General features: G+C 38.1%; 1 protein-coding gene across 7 annotated transcripts in view; it reads left to right on the top strand.

Moving 5' to 3' along the window:
- Positions 1-15: 15 nt before the first annotated feature.
- NEK10 (NIMA related kinase 10) overlaps positions 16-17,127 on the top strand; it is a 116,107-nt gene continuing 98,995 nt past the window's right edge. For 6 of the 7 annotated variants that reach the window (XR_008747639.1, XM_055806949.1, XM_055806951.1 and 3 more), the window contains exons 1-10: positions 16-205; positions 5,870-5,981; positions 6,308-6,368; positions 7,459-7,589; positions 8,107-8,205; positions 10,954-11,038; positions 11,805-11,846; positions 13,963-14,041; positions 14,389-14,456; positions 16,377-16,456. Coding sequence is in view for 6 of the 7 variants with exons in the window: in XM_055806949.1 (XP_055662924.1) it covers positions 5,908-5,981; positions 6,308-6,368; positions 7,459-7,589; positions 8,107-8,205; positions 10,954-11,038; positions 11,805-11,846; positions 13,963-14,041; positions 14,389-14,456; positions 16,377-16,456 (719 nt within the window). In the remaining variant the exon portion in view is untranslated. The remainder of the gene's footprint in view (positions 206-5,869; positions 5,982-6,307; positions 6,369-7,458; positions 7,590-8,106; positions 8,206-10,953; positions 11,039-11,804; positions 11,847-13,962; positions 14,042-14,388; positions 14,457-16,376; positions 16,457-17,127) is intronic. The other variant, XM_055806948.1, reaches the window with a different exon arrangement.

The following is a 17,127-nucleotide window of genomic DNA, read 5'->3' as shown; positions in this document are numbered from 1 at the left end:
CCCATGGCAACGGTCCCCGGCGGCGGCGGTCGCTAGGCTGCTGAGGCAGTGCGGAGCACGGCGGCTTGCCATTGGCTGGCGAGCACGGCTCCTTTGAAAAAGGTGGGACGCGATTGGCCGCGGGGAAGGGGTTCCGTTCCCGGCGGAGCGGAGCGGAGCATCGCCGGAGGCGGACGCGGGAGCGGAGGAGAGCTCGCGCCGCGGCGTGAGTAGGCGGCACGCGTGGGGCCCGGTGGGCGCAGCTCTCTGAGGGGGCGGTGGGGCGGGAGCGCCGCCAGCCCAGCCCGGCCCAGCCCGCTGCGCTCCCCCGCGCCCAGCCCTGGGAAGGGCTCGCTGCCCCCCACGGCGGCTGGTTCACCCGCTGCGGCGGGATCGAGGGCGGCCGTGGGGAGGGGACGAAGGAGGGAACCGAATTAGGCTGCTGCCTTCTGGTCGCGTCACGGTTCTGTCACGGAGTTACTGGAGGATCGCGTACTCCAGCCGTGGTGTAATTAAGGCACTTTGAAACCTTTCCCTCCAAGCTGACGCTGAAAAAGTCTAAAGAGAGCGTTTACTGTTTAGGGATGTATGTAAACGTGCATCTTGGTATAAAACTTGAAAAAAATAACCAAGTGCTGAGGCAGGTCTGTGCGTGGTCATGAATATGATGTGAAAGCTCCAAGGAGTATGTGTGCTTATGAAGCGAAGCCCGGCTGGGGCGGCGTGCTGCCTGCCAGCCCCACGGCGCCTCGGCCACGATCTCACCTGACAAACCAGAAGCCATGACGCTAAAACAAGGGTTACTTTGTCCCCATCACCCCCCATGCCTCCTAATGACATCTTCCCCAGCCCCGCACCTATACCAGCTCCAGGCATTCAGAAGGCATGAAGCAATCACGGCTCCCAGAGGTTCCAAGTCCAGCACTACAATTCCCTAAAAAGGCCTGCCTGGTAGCAAGGGCAGAGAGGGTGAATTTCATGGAGCTACGTATTATTCTTGAGATGATACAGAGCTGCTCACTACTCCTCAGAATTTTTTTTTTTATTTTTTTTTTTTTTTTAGGCAGACTCTTACAGATAAAAGTTAGGATCTGGAAAATAGCCCAGCGACTCGTGTTGCATGGATTCAGGAATCTGAGAATAGGCCTGGCCATTTATGGCTCCACTAGAACTGGAGTAGTGAGTAAAAACAAACAAATAAAAAACAACCCCAAACCAGCAGTGGACTGAGTATTTTGATTTGTTAGGAAAACAGGAACCTTATATTGGATCCCAGTTTATCTTTACAGAACCTTTAAAGAAGTTATTAAACAAAGTAAAAATTGAGAAAAATACATGCATGTGGATTTTTTTCTGTATAGAAAGCATGTAGATTTTCATATTGATTCAGTCAATAAAATGTGTGAGAAATATTTTTCAAACATTGTAGGCATTCATCGGTACAATTTCTTAGACACGGGCTGTTACCGGTGATGACCCATCCATCCTTGTGACTGCCGTGCTCTCTGAGAACAAGAGGGGAAGGAGTCCAGGGTTCCTTTGGTTTCATCAGACTGGAGAAGGAAAAGTACCTTTTGGGAACTTCTCATCATCTTTGATGCTTCCTTTGCCATCATTTTGACTGTATTTGAAATGCGTATCTATTTTGACAATAATATATTGATAATTTCTCTTTTAAGGAGTGAATTTTCATCTGACCCCATACCTGGCTTAATGAGAATTGTGATGCTGGTATTAGATACATTCCTATCTATCACCAGCATCAGAATTCTTATTAAAGCCAAGATATAGCATATCTGCTGCTTTTTTATCCACCTTAAGCCAGTTAACATTCTGTGTATAATTAGATAGTGGAACTCAGCCACTGGATTAAGAAAGGAGTTCAAGGGTAAATCAGGCTTACAAGTGACCCGTGTCCAGTAGTAATTGCTAATAAAGATTGTAAAGAATGTAAGACATACTTTTGTTTAAGAGAATTTCTAACCAATACACTGTAGTTTGTGGAGGTAGATTTCTTCTCCAACATGTCTTTGTGTTTTTATTTTGGAGTTTGTTTCCACCTGAAGTTTTGTGTGCTTGTGTTATCTGAGACATAGCCTGGGCCACAGATCAAGTCTGGGGTGGCAATTCCTTTTTCTTCCGTTTCTCATCATGTGAATTCCTTAATTTCTGACAGGGTTCTTGGAGCATTTCTTGTCTTATTCTGCTCAACAGCACTATCAGAATGCACCTCTCTTCCTACGTAATTAACTAATTAAATTTAATTATCCCCAGTTAAAATTAATTGGTTACTATTGCTCTTATTTCTTTTTCTTAAATGGAATTGTATAAGCCTCTATGCTGTAAAGATATTTTCCTTTGAATGTGTTTCTGTTCTTTTAAAGAGTTGTCTGATCTCAATCTTCTCCTGGCACAGCCTAAGTGAAATGTGAGTGGTGTTTGGTTTGTTTCTTATACATTACTCATGGCTGGCTTAATAGCTGGGGGATAGTTATGAGGACAGTTAATAGCCTGGCTCCATGGAAATTTCTGCTGGCATGAGTAAAGAAGAAACACAGAGGCGGGAACTTACTCAGTGATTTCAAGAAAGTCAAATAACTGTGAGAATAGGTAAGAAAATATTTCATGTCAGGCTTCTCTCAGGCTATATAAGGAAAGCAGGGGGTGTTTTCCTTTTGTCTACCCCTCACTTGGGCTGTGGTGCTAACACACCTACCTGATTTAACGACTGGCTACTGATGAAAGGGTTTTCTGCTCTTCTCCCTCTGTTTACAGCTGGGCATTCCGGCCCCCTGCCTTGTCAGCAGAGATAATCATCAGGACACTGTAACAGTGAGCTAAACTGGTTGAAAACTAAATATACGAAGGGAGACAAACTGTTTTCTGCCTTTTTAACTCTCTAAACTGGCTCGGGTTTGGGTCAGATCAGCTGAGAAGTGGAGGGGAGCGGCTTAGGTTGGGAAGGGAAGGATTTGCCATTTTCACTGGCAGCTGGCTCTTAATTAATCGGTTTATCTGTGTAGTAAAGCTGAAGTGCACAACACTTTAAGCTGCATGGATAAATGCACCTTTCTGCATATTGTCCCTGCCCTTGTACAGCAGAAGTACTTGGGGACAAGCTATAAGGTAATCAGGGTTAAAGCAGGGGAGATTATTTGTAACCTGTATCAGGTTTCCCAATCCAGTGAGCTGTGTGTCTGTGGTGATGCTGTGCTGACAGACCAAAGAGGTTGTGCACGGGTCAATTTGTGGGCTGGGCTGGCCTCTTTCTGTTGAAGTGCTTGCTGACTTGTGCTGGTTTAGTGGCCTCTAGGGAACCGGGAGGTAACCTCAGGGCGAGTCACAGAACCGGTTTGTGTTTTGGAAGAGACCTTAAAGATCACCCAGTTCCAACCCCCCTGCCATGGGCAGGGACCCCTTCCACCAGACCAGGTTGCTCAAAGCCCCATCCAGCCTGGCCTGGAACACTTCCAGGGATGGGGCATCCACAGCTTCCCTGGGCAACCTGTTCCAGTGCTCCACCACCCTCACAGTAAAGAATTTCTTTGGGGCTGCATCCTTGGGTGAGCTACATCCCTCCATCCCTCCATTCTCAGACGGCTGTGAAGGGAATTTGGGTTGATGTTTGTCAGGTTCAGTTTTGTACAGGGACATTTGGATCTGTAATGGTAATGAACTGTTAAAATGTTAGTCACCTGTTACTCTGTTTCATCTTTACTAAGGTACCACAAACAGCAAAAGCATTGGACTGGCAGCCAGAAAGCAAAGTTGGTCTACAATTGTAAGATTTTGTAAATAATCCCAAAGACCTAATAATTTCAGATGAAATCCTAGCCATACTAGGAACCCTCCTGTTTATGGTTTTAGAGGTTTAACTGAAGGATTACTTTTTTTAAATGGGATGCTGAAAATTTTAAAATTTAATGGTATTTGCTCATGGACCAGTTGTTGTGTGTGTCGTTTGTTTGGTGATTCTGTAGGCAGTTGATATCTGTTCTTTGTAAACACGTACTTGTGAGCAGGTTGATAATTTGTAAGTTTCACAGTTTTTCTTACTGTGCAAATGTGAGGTAGTGATTGCGTTGTGTCATACCTCAGTAATCTGCCAAATGGATTGGGATACTGGGGAGAAGATATGAATACAAATATCACTAAAGCTACATGGAAATTCTTGATCATGAGGATTCTTAAAGATGTTTAGCAATGCACATAGCTTCTCTTAACTTTTACTGCTTTTGAAGTTAAAGTTCAGTTGAACTAACTTAATTTGGTTTATTCTAAATTCGGGAATTTTGCCTGCTGACTGGTAGAACAGATCCTGTTTATATTAATTCCCTGGTAATAACAGGTAAACAGAAGTGTTCTGAGGTGTTTTTTAATAACCCTGTTGAGTGGATGCATGGAGAAGAGAGGAGGAATTTTTTGGGGATCCAGATCAGTCACTCTCTGGGGCGGGACTGGTGGTAAGATAGAGACATGTTCCAAAGAATAGGAATAGATGAACTGGGCTTACAGGCCGCGTACCAGAGTGAGTTAATACAGTGCAGGAGTTCATCCTGTTAACAGCTGCATTTTGGGTAGTTCTGTGTCTGGTTGGAGAATGCGTATTTGGGAAAACAACTGCTTTTCAGTTGGGAAGCAGCAGCTTCTGGTAGTTCACAATGCTTTTGTTTCCTGCCAGTTTTTCTTCTTTTCCTTTACAAGGAAGAGGAATAAAAATCAGTAGCAGAGAAATTCTACACTGCACAGAAAAAAGGGGTTATCATATTTCATATGGAAAATCCTATTAATGGTCCATATTTAGTAAATAGTAAAATGGGCAAAAAGGATCAGACAGTGGTATTATATCCTCATTTTTTAAAGCAGAGGTGCTCTACCAATATGCTGCAGGTGTATGCAGTTCTCGGGGATAATTCTTCAGCCCCAGCCTGTTCCTGACTATCCTTTTTTTCACTCAGCAAGATCTGCATCAATGTAATTGCTTTTGTGGCAGCAAGAGATTTCTCTTGGCTATCCTTTTTCTATGTATTTCTGTCTCTTTCCAGGGCTTTGTAAGATTTTTCAGTGAACAAATGTTGTATACTATGCAAGCAACAAGCTGTGGGCTTTTGTGGGAAGTCAGACCTACAGGCTGGATATTTGTCTGCAGTGGATCTAATACGTGGTAATGGCCCTGATGAGGCTGGGCCGTACAGCTCTGCTCATCTGTGGAAATAAGCTGTGTGTCCTACTGCCTGAAAAGCTGGGCACTATTGATATAAGGCATTCGGCCTTATATATATATATATATATATATAATATATATATATATATATATATATATATAATATATATATATATTCCTTATATAAGGAAATTCAGAAGACCCACATTCCAAACTACTGAAGATTACTGTGATTCTTTGATAGACTGAATGATGTATACGTCTCATTTATTTGTCAGATACATCCTTTTTCTAACCCTTCATCTGTCTTGTTTATGTAGATGATAAAACTATTATATTCTCTGTTGTCTAGACAACAGATTGTAGGATACAATCTTGATGTCAGCTTCTGCACTGCTGTAACATAAATAGCCAATCCACAGTGAGAAATAATGGTTATAAGAAGCAAGAAGAAGAAATATCCTAATAAAAAAAATATGTGTGATAGCAAGTGCCAATGTTACCTACTCATGTCTTGGGAAATCAAGGTTTCTGTATGTTAGGTTAATTACTTTCTTGTTAATATCTGGAATTCTGAAGGATATCCTCATATAATGCCCAAGGGTTCATGTTGAGAAAATGGTAAAGCTGCTCTTTTTTTTCCTAACAGTTCTATCAGTTGGTTCTGTAAGTAAACATGTGTTGCTTTTGCTGCAATGATTTAACTCTATCTACTTTATTTTTAAGGAAATGAGTTTTTAGCTATGTGATAATAGTGATACGCAATGCCTGATCAGGACAAAAAATTGAAGAGCACAGAAAAAGCAACAGACAAAAAACCTCATGGGATGTCTATGAGGTATAGTATCTGACATCTTTCTTTGAACTTCAGCAGGACCCATGTGGAATTTGCACTGACTGCCAAAGTGGAGTGCTTTAATTTGAAATGCAATATAAACATGACAACTGTTACTCTGGTCACAAAGTTTATTTACACCTTTGTTGATTTAAAGCATTCTGGGGAAGCTATAAATTCTTCTGTATGCAAAATGGGGACATTAGGCAACACTAGAAAACTTTATTTTCTGTCAGTGGCATTGTTTCTTGTTGACCTTTTTTAATCTTGTAGAAGTACTTTTATGTAACTATTAACACACACATTTATGCTATTGTGTTTTATCCTAGGGATTATTCTGATCTTAAAAGACTTCAGTCTCTCTTAAATGTTCAGTCAAGGAACCGACAGGTATTTTTCAACAACTGTTATTTAACACACTGTAGAATTGTATAATTGTAAGTAATAGTGAGTATGGTTTGTGGCAGATGCTTAGGATATTGTGTTCTATTATGATTAAATGTTAGCAAAATCTTGTGTAGTGGATATCTTTTTATTTTTTTCTCCTGGCAATCTGCCACCCTTGTGGGACAAATCCCATTTAGAAAGGGTGAAAGAATGAAACAGACCAACTTTCCATACTACTCTGCTGTAATTTTTATTTTAACAGGAAAAAAATTTGTTTGTTTTATATCTTGAGCATCCAGCTATTGTTGCATATAGTCAAGTAGCCTAACAGATTTGTTTTTCTTTCATGCCCTTCCACAATGTCACGAGAAGGTAGGCTTAGAGATGTATTAGTTACAACATGATGAAGAGTGGTAAAGAATATAAAAGATGATCAGTGTTTTAACCATAACAATTTGTGTTTGGAGAATAACAGTTCAGCTAAAAACTTTCAAGGCATACATATCAATGCATTAAATTAAAGTTACAGGACACGGTAAAATCTTCACCTCAACTCACTTAGTGAATCTTGTATTTGCCATTTAAAGCAAAGAAAACCAACACATGATGATGGGTGTGAGTCTTTGGAATGCCAGAAGATTTTCTCCCTTTCTGTTCTGTAAAAAGGTATGACAGAATGACTTAGGGATTCATGCATGTGAGGTAGGAGTTATGCACTCCCTTCTGGGATAGAGGCATGGAATTGCTTCTGAGCAGAAAGATGAAACATCTGAGTTCTACAACCTAAAAAGAATATGAAGTCTCTAATTTTAGAAGTAGGAGAGGTAAGGAGCATAGATAATGAGTGTTGCAGATTCTATTGAGCTTTACTATCACAAATTTTAAAAAGGTGCTGTTCTTCACATTTTATACATCTCCATGTACTTGTCTTCCAGCTGTGCTTTGCATCAGTTTTGTTTTATGTGGGGTGTGTGTATTTTATAATGGCAAGTTATAGGTCCAAAGTTCAAGTCAGAACTTGAGAAAAGGTACTCTTGCTTGATAACGTAAAATGCAGTGCTTGCCTTATTAATACTATCCCCTTCCTATGCAGCTTCCAGCTATACATTTTGGAAGTGGTCAAACCAGTGTGACAAGAGCTTGGCAAAATGTCAAAAGCAGTGAACAAAATGCTCATGGTCAATGGCAAGAATCAGTAGAAGCTGCTGAGCTTGAAAACTTTAGGTAAAAAAAGAAAGAAGCTAGTATGATGACACTGTGTTGTATCTCTGAACGTCTTTATATATCTAAAACATGCTGAGGTGTTGAAGGCATTTATGTTTGTGCTTATATCTGTTACGTGTGCTTTTGTGTTAATGCACTATCTGAGATATGAATTATATATTATTAACTTTCTAAATCTGTGAATGTTCCTGCTTTTGTAAGTTTCACATGCAGGCTCCCACTCTGCGGAGTGCATTCTTGAGAATTAATATAGTAAATTTAAATAAAGTAATGTTTTCTTTATTTGGAAAGCTTATATTAGACCATTATAGTAGTCTCAAATTATATATGAGACAGATTGTTCTTCCATACTGATAAATGTCTGGAAATCTGAATTGTGTTATTCCATAGTAATTGCTAATATGACATTTCTTAATTTTTCTTGCTAATGTTAAGTTTTGGCAATTTAAGTTTGGCAAAATTATCTTGTGGCAAGATAATCAGCAATTCAACATTTTTCTTCTTCCCCCCTCATTAGTGTGACCTACAAGAATGAGAGAAATTTTAGCAAACATCCCAAACATAAGCTGTTTCAAGAGATCTTTACAGCTTTAGTTAAGAAGAGACTTACCTGCAGGTCAGTATGTTGAACATATTCATATCCAAGAAGGAGGGTCACTCTTTCTTGCCTTAAGCGAAGAACTAGGATGCATGGATAGTATTTCATATTATTTCAACAATAGACCTCTGTGTGGAAACCAGTAGTTTCACATCTCTGCATAATCTCAATTTCAAACAATCACTTCTGTATTGGCTTTGAAGACTGAATGCTCAGGTTAGTGGGATGGAAGAAGGAAAGACTGGGTATGTGATGAAAACTGGATGACCAAAATTCTAATAGCTGCTATGTGTCCTTGATCATTTGTCCGTATCTGTAATCTATGGTTCACTTTTCTAATCTCATTTTTATTTTACTGATTTTATTTGTGTTTTATGGACTGTCACTTTTGTATAGAAATGTCAGTGACTTTCATAACATTCAGAGGAATTTATGCTACTGTTCATATGTATTTGTATTTATGTGTATAACAGGATTAGAAAGGGAAAACCCTTTCTTATTTGAGCAAGGGAGAAGTCCAAGACCTTAAAAAAACAGGGGAGTCAGAGAAATATTTTCTGAAAAAAATAACACTTTTTCAGAATTTCTTTTACTATATATCACTGCAGCGTGTTGTATTTTTCCTTTTTAAAGCCCAAGTACGTTTTCTATAAAAATCTTAAGTGGTACAGAAGCTTAAAGAAAGAATTCCAGATCATTTAAAGGTATTAATGTGTAACTGCTAGAATTTACAGAAGAACTTAAAAAAATTCACATTTTTAAGGGTTTGCTTAGACCCTTTTTCAGAACTAATTAGGGAACTAGGGATCTCATCTTGGATTAAATAACAGTGAATTCAAGACAGATCATTTAAGCGATTTCTAAATCTGGTACCTCTTTTTTGCAGATGAACTTTTATCTTTTCAGTACCCACCAGTGGGATGTCAGTGGCTCAGCTTCATTTGCCAAAAATCTAAGAATAGTTAACATTGTGTCTTCCCAAGTTCTATTCATACATTGTGGTGTACCTAGATTATATTGTGGGTTTTGTTTTCTTTGGTACTTGTTGTCATTGTTGATGACAATATAGCAAAACTATCCTCTTCTATGAAAAATTATAGCACCCAGGTAAGGTTAATGAAAAAAGCATATTTTAGTAGGTACGTAAATCCCATAAGGTAAATACAGTTACAAATGTGATTTAGTTGCCCTTTGTAAATATTTCACTATGACTGCGATGATGTCCTCTCTTTGGAACTACGGCCATTGTGTCAGGGGCTTAGAAACTGTCACCTATATTTGCATTACAAACTTCTGCTGGCATAACTATGTTGATTGGGATGCAAGAAGAAAATCACACTCATTTACTGGTGTCACTGTGTCAGCAGAAGTCCTGACTGGATGTAGTTCCGTTGACAAGAAAGCTGTGGTCAGCTTAGCTTAAGTAGTTTGGATAAGGAGTATAGCCAGGCAGGCAGTAAAAATCCTGCTGGCATATGCTAGATATACACTAGGGTATCTAGTAATGTGTATTGTAAATGTAACTAAAGTAGAATAGGCTCTCAGATGTTAACCAGCCTCAGAGAATTACTGTTCCAGCTTGGAAATGTTACAAATACATTGCTCCATTAAAGAAACTAACTTCTGTCAAGAATCAAAGCTTTTTGAAAGAATAACATTGTTGAACTACTGTGGTAATGATCTTCAGACTACCGTAAAATCTGACCTACAGATTTTGCATACAGGTATATGGTTGCTGTTTTCTTTCCATGAAAGTGTTGTGCCACTCTGAAGTGGCCAATTATGGAATCATAATGAAAAACAGTATTACTTTGGGCAGAATATTGGCACAGAAGGGCTGAGATTTTGTTAGTATCTATTTGTAAAACACTTATTTTTATCAAAACACTTTTAGCTACTGGCGTCTTTCCCAACTGCAAATGATAAAAAGGGAAGAGAACTGCCACGTCCCATGGACTACTTCCATTCCTTGGAAACTTGCCCAGATATTGCAGATTCTGTCCTCTCAGTTAAATAACAACAAAACCACAATAAAAATGTCCAATTTTAGATTTAATTTAAATAGGAAAATGGGTGTGTGTATATACACCTTCAACAGACAAAGGAAATAGTGATTCCATTACTGGTATTTTATGCTGGATTACTGTCCCTGAATGCTTTGTGCAAATCTGAGTTGTGTTTTCTACCAAGCCTTGTGCTGGGGAATTGTGGGGAGAAATACCTAAGAGGCAGTTCTGTTTGGAAGTATAATCCAATATCAACAACATTTAAACTAAATAACAAATTATTCCAAGGACTAACAGTATTACAGTTTTTAAAAGCCAAAATAGAGTATGGTAATTCAAAAATTTCTTTTAGGTTTAGTTATTTTTACTTCTGTAGCACCCGTATTTTTATGTAAGTGTATTTTGTGCCCTGAAGTTTGATATGTGGTTTCTGAGTGATTTTGCCCCTTTGGGCCTTGATCGAAACATTTAAAATAAGTTTATATCAAAGCATGATCAGTTTATGCTTAGAGATAGCATGTATTTTCCTGGATCAATTTGGTCATACTAAGTGATGACTGGCAATATTCATATAATTAAATAAATTAATTTAAAACTGTTACTGTGTTTGAATATAAATGGTGTTAGAAGTTCTATAGTATAGTATGCTGTACAGCTGTTGTAGGTCACTAATCCTCTAGTCGATTGATTACTGAATCCAAGTGTTTTAACACTTTTTTTTTTCTGTATTTGATTTATGATTTGCATATTTCTTTTACAGGGAGTGGGTTAATCAAGCTTCTTCCATCCATTTTCTCAGAGTGTTAATCTGCCTGAGATTATTAATAAGGGATCCATGCTATCAGGTCAGTATGTCAAAATACTGTTTATTGCTTGGATGAAAGAATGCATATAAGCATCATGCTTATGAGATATATTAGTGCATGTGTATAAAAATGAGCGTTCTTATGGATGCATACTTAATATATGTATGTATGGACCTATATTTCTGTATGTGAAGATGTGATTTGCAAAGAACCAGATTCCAAGAGTGACTTTGCACTGTTACTGCACAACTTGCTCTTTTTCTGCTATTTCCTATGTAGCATCTGCTGCTAATCTTAATGAAGAACTTTTAAAGCTCTGTAACAGATGGCTTTGCTTTGAGCCTTAGACTCCGTACTTGACTTTACCCTATAGATATGTAAAATCCCCATAATGTAATAAGTGAAGAAAACTGAAAGCTGCCTATTCCTCCTAGCAGCCCAATGCTCTGAACTAGAAACAGCTAGCTTTTAATTTTATTCTGCTTGTATAGTTGTTATTCATAGCACTAAGCCTCAGGCATCTGGTAAGATACTTGGTTTTGTGTATTTCTTTTCTGTGTACCAAAGTTTATACCATTTTTCCAGTTTTAAAACCTCTAATATTTCACTTCTGTGTTTTTGTTGGTTTACTTATTATAAGTAATTCTGAACTCTGAAGGTGCTAAGCATCTCCAGAATCCATTGACTTCAACCGCTGGAGTTAAGGTTTCTCAACATGCATGACAAACCAAGCGTTTATATTCTAGTGTTCTCTCATTCTAATGTTTTCTGTATTTTGACTCATTTTTTTTAAATTTTCTTTTAGGAAATGCTCCACAGCTTGGGTGGGGTTGAAAACCTAGCTCAGGTAGAGTTCCTCACAGTAGCTTTGTCCATTATGTTGTATGTCAGTTAATTATGATTAGAATGAAATACACTGTAAAAAGCACTATACATATATTATTGGTTTATGGAAAGAAGCGAGACTGTTCCTGTTTCCACATAAGCAGTTGGTGTGGTTTTTTTTCACTAGTGTGCAAAGCAACTGTCCTTATAATCTAGTGGCATTAACTCAGGAGTTTTAGGAAGCTTAACAAATGCTTTCTGAAGTGGGAGAAAAGTCAGCACAATTGGTTCAGTCAAAAGTAACTGTAGACTTTGGAGGAAGATGAGTAAAGTCACCTTGACTTTTTAAAGGTGAAAGCAATAGTGATAAAATGTTGAACAGGTTTATATGTGGGGACTACAGTACTTTTGCATTATAAAACATTATTGATAACTGACTGCTGTGTTATTGCTCTGTGTTAATGCTGCTTTAGTCCTGGGTTTTTAATACTTGTTTATCAGTGCCAAGTTATCAGTGAGATATGACATATCTTGAATATCTTTGAAATTGTTGCAAGTTTTCTTTCTAGAAAAAAACCCATTTTTTTTATAACAAACGTACCTTTCTAGAATGCAGTCATAATTTGTTAATATTTATGGACCACCTGTATTTCAAAAAACCAATAGTGTGCTATGAGCGCTTTGGTCAGACAGTCACCCGTTTGAAATGTCCCTAAAGTTGCAGGAGTTAAAGATTATTAGTTTCTAATCGATATAGTTCCCACAGGAACTGCTTGGTGTTTTCGTGTCTCATGTTAGCCAACTTTTTTGTGGAGCTTGCAAAGTGCAATGGGCTGCTGAGATGCTGGCAACATCTGCAAGTGAAGTCCTCAGTGGCAGGAATCCAATTTGTATAATTGATAATCATTTTTACTACGCGTGTGTTGCTAGCATAGAGAGTTTTAAAAGTCATGAGATGCAATTTTTATGATTTCTGAACTTCTGGGGAACTTAATATTTTGTGTCCTTTGAAGCAACATAAAATAAGTGTTAAATGCGTTTCCAGCACTCTGAGATGCAGTTTGAAAAAAGTTATAGCTGAGGTTTTCAAAAATCCCTCAGAAATTCGGAGGTGGTGGTAATTCCAAGATTAATTGTGCATCCAAATCTTCTTGCCAAATCACAAGTCTAAAGTCCTCCATTAGATCATTTTATACATCATTAAAAACATATTTTTCATTTTTTGGGGCAGTTTCAGATAAAAACCAGTTCTCATTTTAAAGTGTTTTAGGGTGTTTTAGTAGAAAACGCTAATAAAATTGTTATTACCAGTATTACTTTGCATAGTAGTATCCTCCTCATGTGACTTTTCTTTCTAAATTATGCATTGCTCCTGTAGTTCTGGACTTCCTGTATCATCTGCTTGAAACTGCTATAGTTTCCCTGAACAGTGTTCTGGAAATTTCAAAATGCCACCATATGTTAAAACATATATATAAGTAATGCCAAGAATCATATAATGATTCGTGTGTACTAAGAAACATTACATCCTTGTGATAATTCTCATTTCCTGGAAAAATATGTTTGACCAGGAGGTTAGCAGGTTTATTTAAAAAGGTTAACCAGCATTTCCCAGCAGTTGGCTATGTCCAAAAAAACCCCAAACAAAACCCTAAGCCAAAATCCCCCCTGGAGTTGTGTAGGTTTTGTAGACTCTGAGCCTGTCAGCTGTGTGGACTGAAGATCCATCTGGCTCTTCCAAATGGTGGCCTATAGCGGATGGATACGGAGGGAAAAGTTTGACAGTAGAAAACATGTTTTGTGGTCATTTCCCAGGAAAGTCTTATCAGTCTCTAGCAGCTTGCAAAGAAGGGAGTTTTGGCCCTGGAAGTAGGGTCGTTGTATTTGATAGTCTTCAGCTGATCATCTTCTTGTGGAATTTTACACTTACTTTTTGAATTCTTACACTTCCAAGTTCTGTTCCCTGACAAGTTTTATAGCAGATGTATGCGGGATGTTGCAGGCTTACCTTTTTCGTGAAGCAGACGCGCCACCTGCAGGCTGTTTCTGTGCATAACACTCTAGGTTTATGAATTAAAAACTTTTTTTTAACGGTGTCCTTTATTCCCCCCCCCCCCCCCCCCCCCCCCAACTTGTAGCATATGGAAACAGTAGCAAACGGCTATCTTGATTATGGAGAAGAGCACTATAATGTGGACAAGTTGGTCAACATGACATGTAAGTGTTAGAGCTAATAACATAAATTATAAGGGCACTTAAATTTTTTTATGTGGGGCTTGAAATGTTTAAAATACTTCAGATGGTCAATAAGTAAGATATTGCTAGATTCCTTGCAGGCATTATCACACAGGTAAATACTGAAATTGCTGTGGAAAAGTACATCTTGGTTTTGTACATAAGTAATATTTCTTTAAGAAATTAATACCTCTATGCACTTGAAATCAGAGTATTGAAATGAGCTAGTCATGGCTGAAAGAACTTATCCAGTGTTTTGCTTTATTATAGTAAAATGAAAAATATTAAGTGATAAAGCTTCAATTTGTGTGACTTCCTTTGTTCCATAGACATTTTCCAAAAGCTTGCTGGTATTAAAGATCAAAGAGAATGGGTTACAGCAAGTGGAGCACATAAAGTAAGTGCTTTATAAAATTGCTAATTATAACCAATTAGCTACTTAACTAAATGACTTCTGCTTTTCAGATTTCATCTAGGTGGGAGTAAATTCCTTACCTTGTCAAGCTTGTAAAATAAGATCATCTAAGACAATCTCAGTTCTGTGTTTTTTGTGGGTGGAGTGACGCACCACTCCTAAGAGAAGAGCAGCAATGTGTTCGTTGGTATAAAACAGCAATTTAACAGAGTTTGATAGTGAATGTGACAGTGGTTTAACAAGATTCGATGGTAAGGCACATTTGAGGACAGAGGACAGGGTTAGGCAAAACTGTCAGAGACCCTCCCATTGAGTCATGAGGTTCAGAAAGGACCCCCTTGAGTTCTAAACTCCTCAGAGGGGACTTCAGGCATGGCTAGGTCCAGACTTATTCTCAAACTTGGACAATGGTTTGTATCTAAAGGATTCTATGTGCACAATCAATCCTTTATACCACTTAGCTAAGATTTCAAAGTTTATCATGCTGTTAATCACTTACCAAGAATCTGTTGCGGCAAGGAATCTCTCAGTCTTGAGTAGCAACCTTGAGAGGTGTCTCTACTCAAGGGGACATCCTGGCATGCAGCCTACCGCCGTGCAGGAGAGTTCAATGGGCTCTGGGCTGTCCGCTATTTATGGAGTAAGATAATTGACTCGTCATATTTGCATACCGACTACAGAAATTAGCTTCTTTCAAACTTGGCTTGAGTCAGACCTTGACTAGCACTGTTAGGTGGATGCATTGTTCAAATTAGACCTTGGCTAGCATGTTGTTATCTGTCTCCCCCAAATCCACTTTGAGTTGGATACAGCCGTGACGATCAGACTCAGATGCATCTGCATCGGTTAGGACTGCCACTGGTGGTATTCACTTCAGCATGTTATGGAAATAAAGAACAAGTCTGGGGGGGGGGGAGCACACTGCCACAGTGTTTTACCGATGTATTAGTAGTATCATAAAAATTATTTCTTGCATGTAAGTTAATTGGCCTGCTGCATGGTTATTGGTTGTTTGAGATAAATAGGTCTTACATGTTTGGAATAAATTAATTCATATAAAAATTATTACTCATGTGTACACTGTCCTGAGCTACATGTTACTATGATATGAACTGTTTCATATAATTTGTTAATATAAATATATATTTGTTTTTTAAAAATAAATTTCTGCTATGATTTTTCACTTATAAAGTATTCTGTGTCTAAACAAAACAGTATCAACTTAGACAGTGACAACCGAGACATCCTTGCTATACATTACTGTCAGTATAAGGATCTAAACCATCGCTGATTTGCGGCCAAACTGAGAAACAGTAGAGATCATGACCAGTATAGGTAGTGCTTTGTGGTTCTGTTGTGCTGTAGTAAAACAGTGGCAATTATATTGGATAGTATCAGACAACATTATTTTAGAGAATCTAGACATATAGGAAATTTACATCAGTTGCTGGGTTAATGGCTGGACTCTAAAGGTCTTTTCCAACCTAAACGGTTCTATGATTCACTGACAGAATATATGCAGGGCCTTAGAGTTACATACCGTGTTGTTTAAATATAAGCTGAAAATTAACTTTTTGCTTTAGTAAGCCTTGACTTAGAGTTCTGAAGCATTTTACATGGAACAGATTTTTACAGTGATATATTGTTGGACCAGATGCTTTAGCAGTCAGGAGAGATGCCAGTTGCAGTTTGAGAAGAAACATCCTTGCTTGTCCTAAGACTGGGTGTAGTCTAAGACTTTAAGTGTATATTTATGTGTACTTTAGATGTACCTAAGACTTAGTGTAAGGGTTTGGTATCTTAATTTTGACTTTTCAATAAATAACTCTATGTATGTTTGAGTTGTAAAAGAAAATCATATAATTTATATTTATTTATCTTGTTTTTTGTTTAATTTTCCAGACCTTAGTAAATTTGTTATCTGCCAGAGACAGCAATGTGCTTTTGGGTGCCCTCCTTGCTCTGACTAGCCTAGCAGAGAGGTAAGTTCGACTTAATGTGCTGTAGTTCACAATAAGTGTTTTAATGTCACCTCTTGACACAATATTAAAACTGCCATTTATGAGGAAGCCTTCTTTTTTTCAAAATGAGGCCTTGTTCTGTGGAAGTCTATGAAGTGTGCTTAATTTTATGTTGAAGCAGTAGAAACTAAGTAGAAACTTTAGTCCTTGCAGCAGAGTTCTTGCTCATGTGAAGAACTTTGCAGGACTAGAGTCATAGAACGTCTCTTTGCAATCCCTGTGCAGTTCAGGCTTCTGGAATTCTTACTGGCTTCCTGCATATAAAAGCCTTTTGTGCTGAGCTTAATGTGACAGTGCCTCACAATAACCAGTAAGAATATCGTTCAGTGTAGTAAATAGTGAATGCATACACTCAAATCCATTCATATGTATCTTCTCTTCGCTAATGACAGTTTTAAATAAAAACAAGATTTTTTCCCTGGTGTGGAGGGGGAAAAAAAGGAAAAGACAATATTTTTCATCCTTGATAGTTTTATAGAAGAAAAGCTACTGCTTCTACATTATTGTTGCTGACTTCCAGACTTGTATAACAATTAAATGAAAAATTATAAGGAAAATTACAAAACTGAAGAGAATAGATATGATTCCTTGAGATCAGTAGAGATTTATTTACTAAGATTTTTCTGAATTTT

The sequence above is a fragment of the Falco peregrinus genome, chromosome 5 (genome assembly GCF_023634155.1).
Source record: "Falco peregrinus isolate bFalPer1 chromosome 5, bFalPer1.pri, whole genome shotgun sequence".
NCBI classification, from domain to species: domain Eukaryota; kingdom Metazoa; phylum Chordata; class Aves; order Falconiformes; family Falconidae; genus Falco; species Falco peregrinus.
The sequence above is the reverse complement of the archived record's forward strand: the minus strand, read 5'-3'. Positions and strand labels throughout refer to the sequence as shown.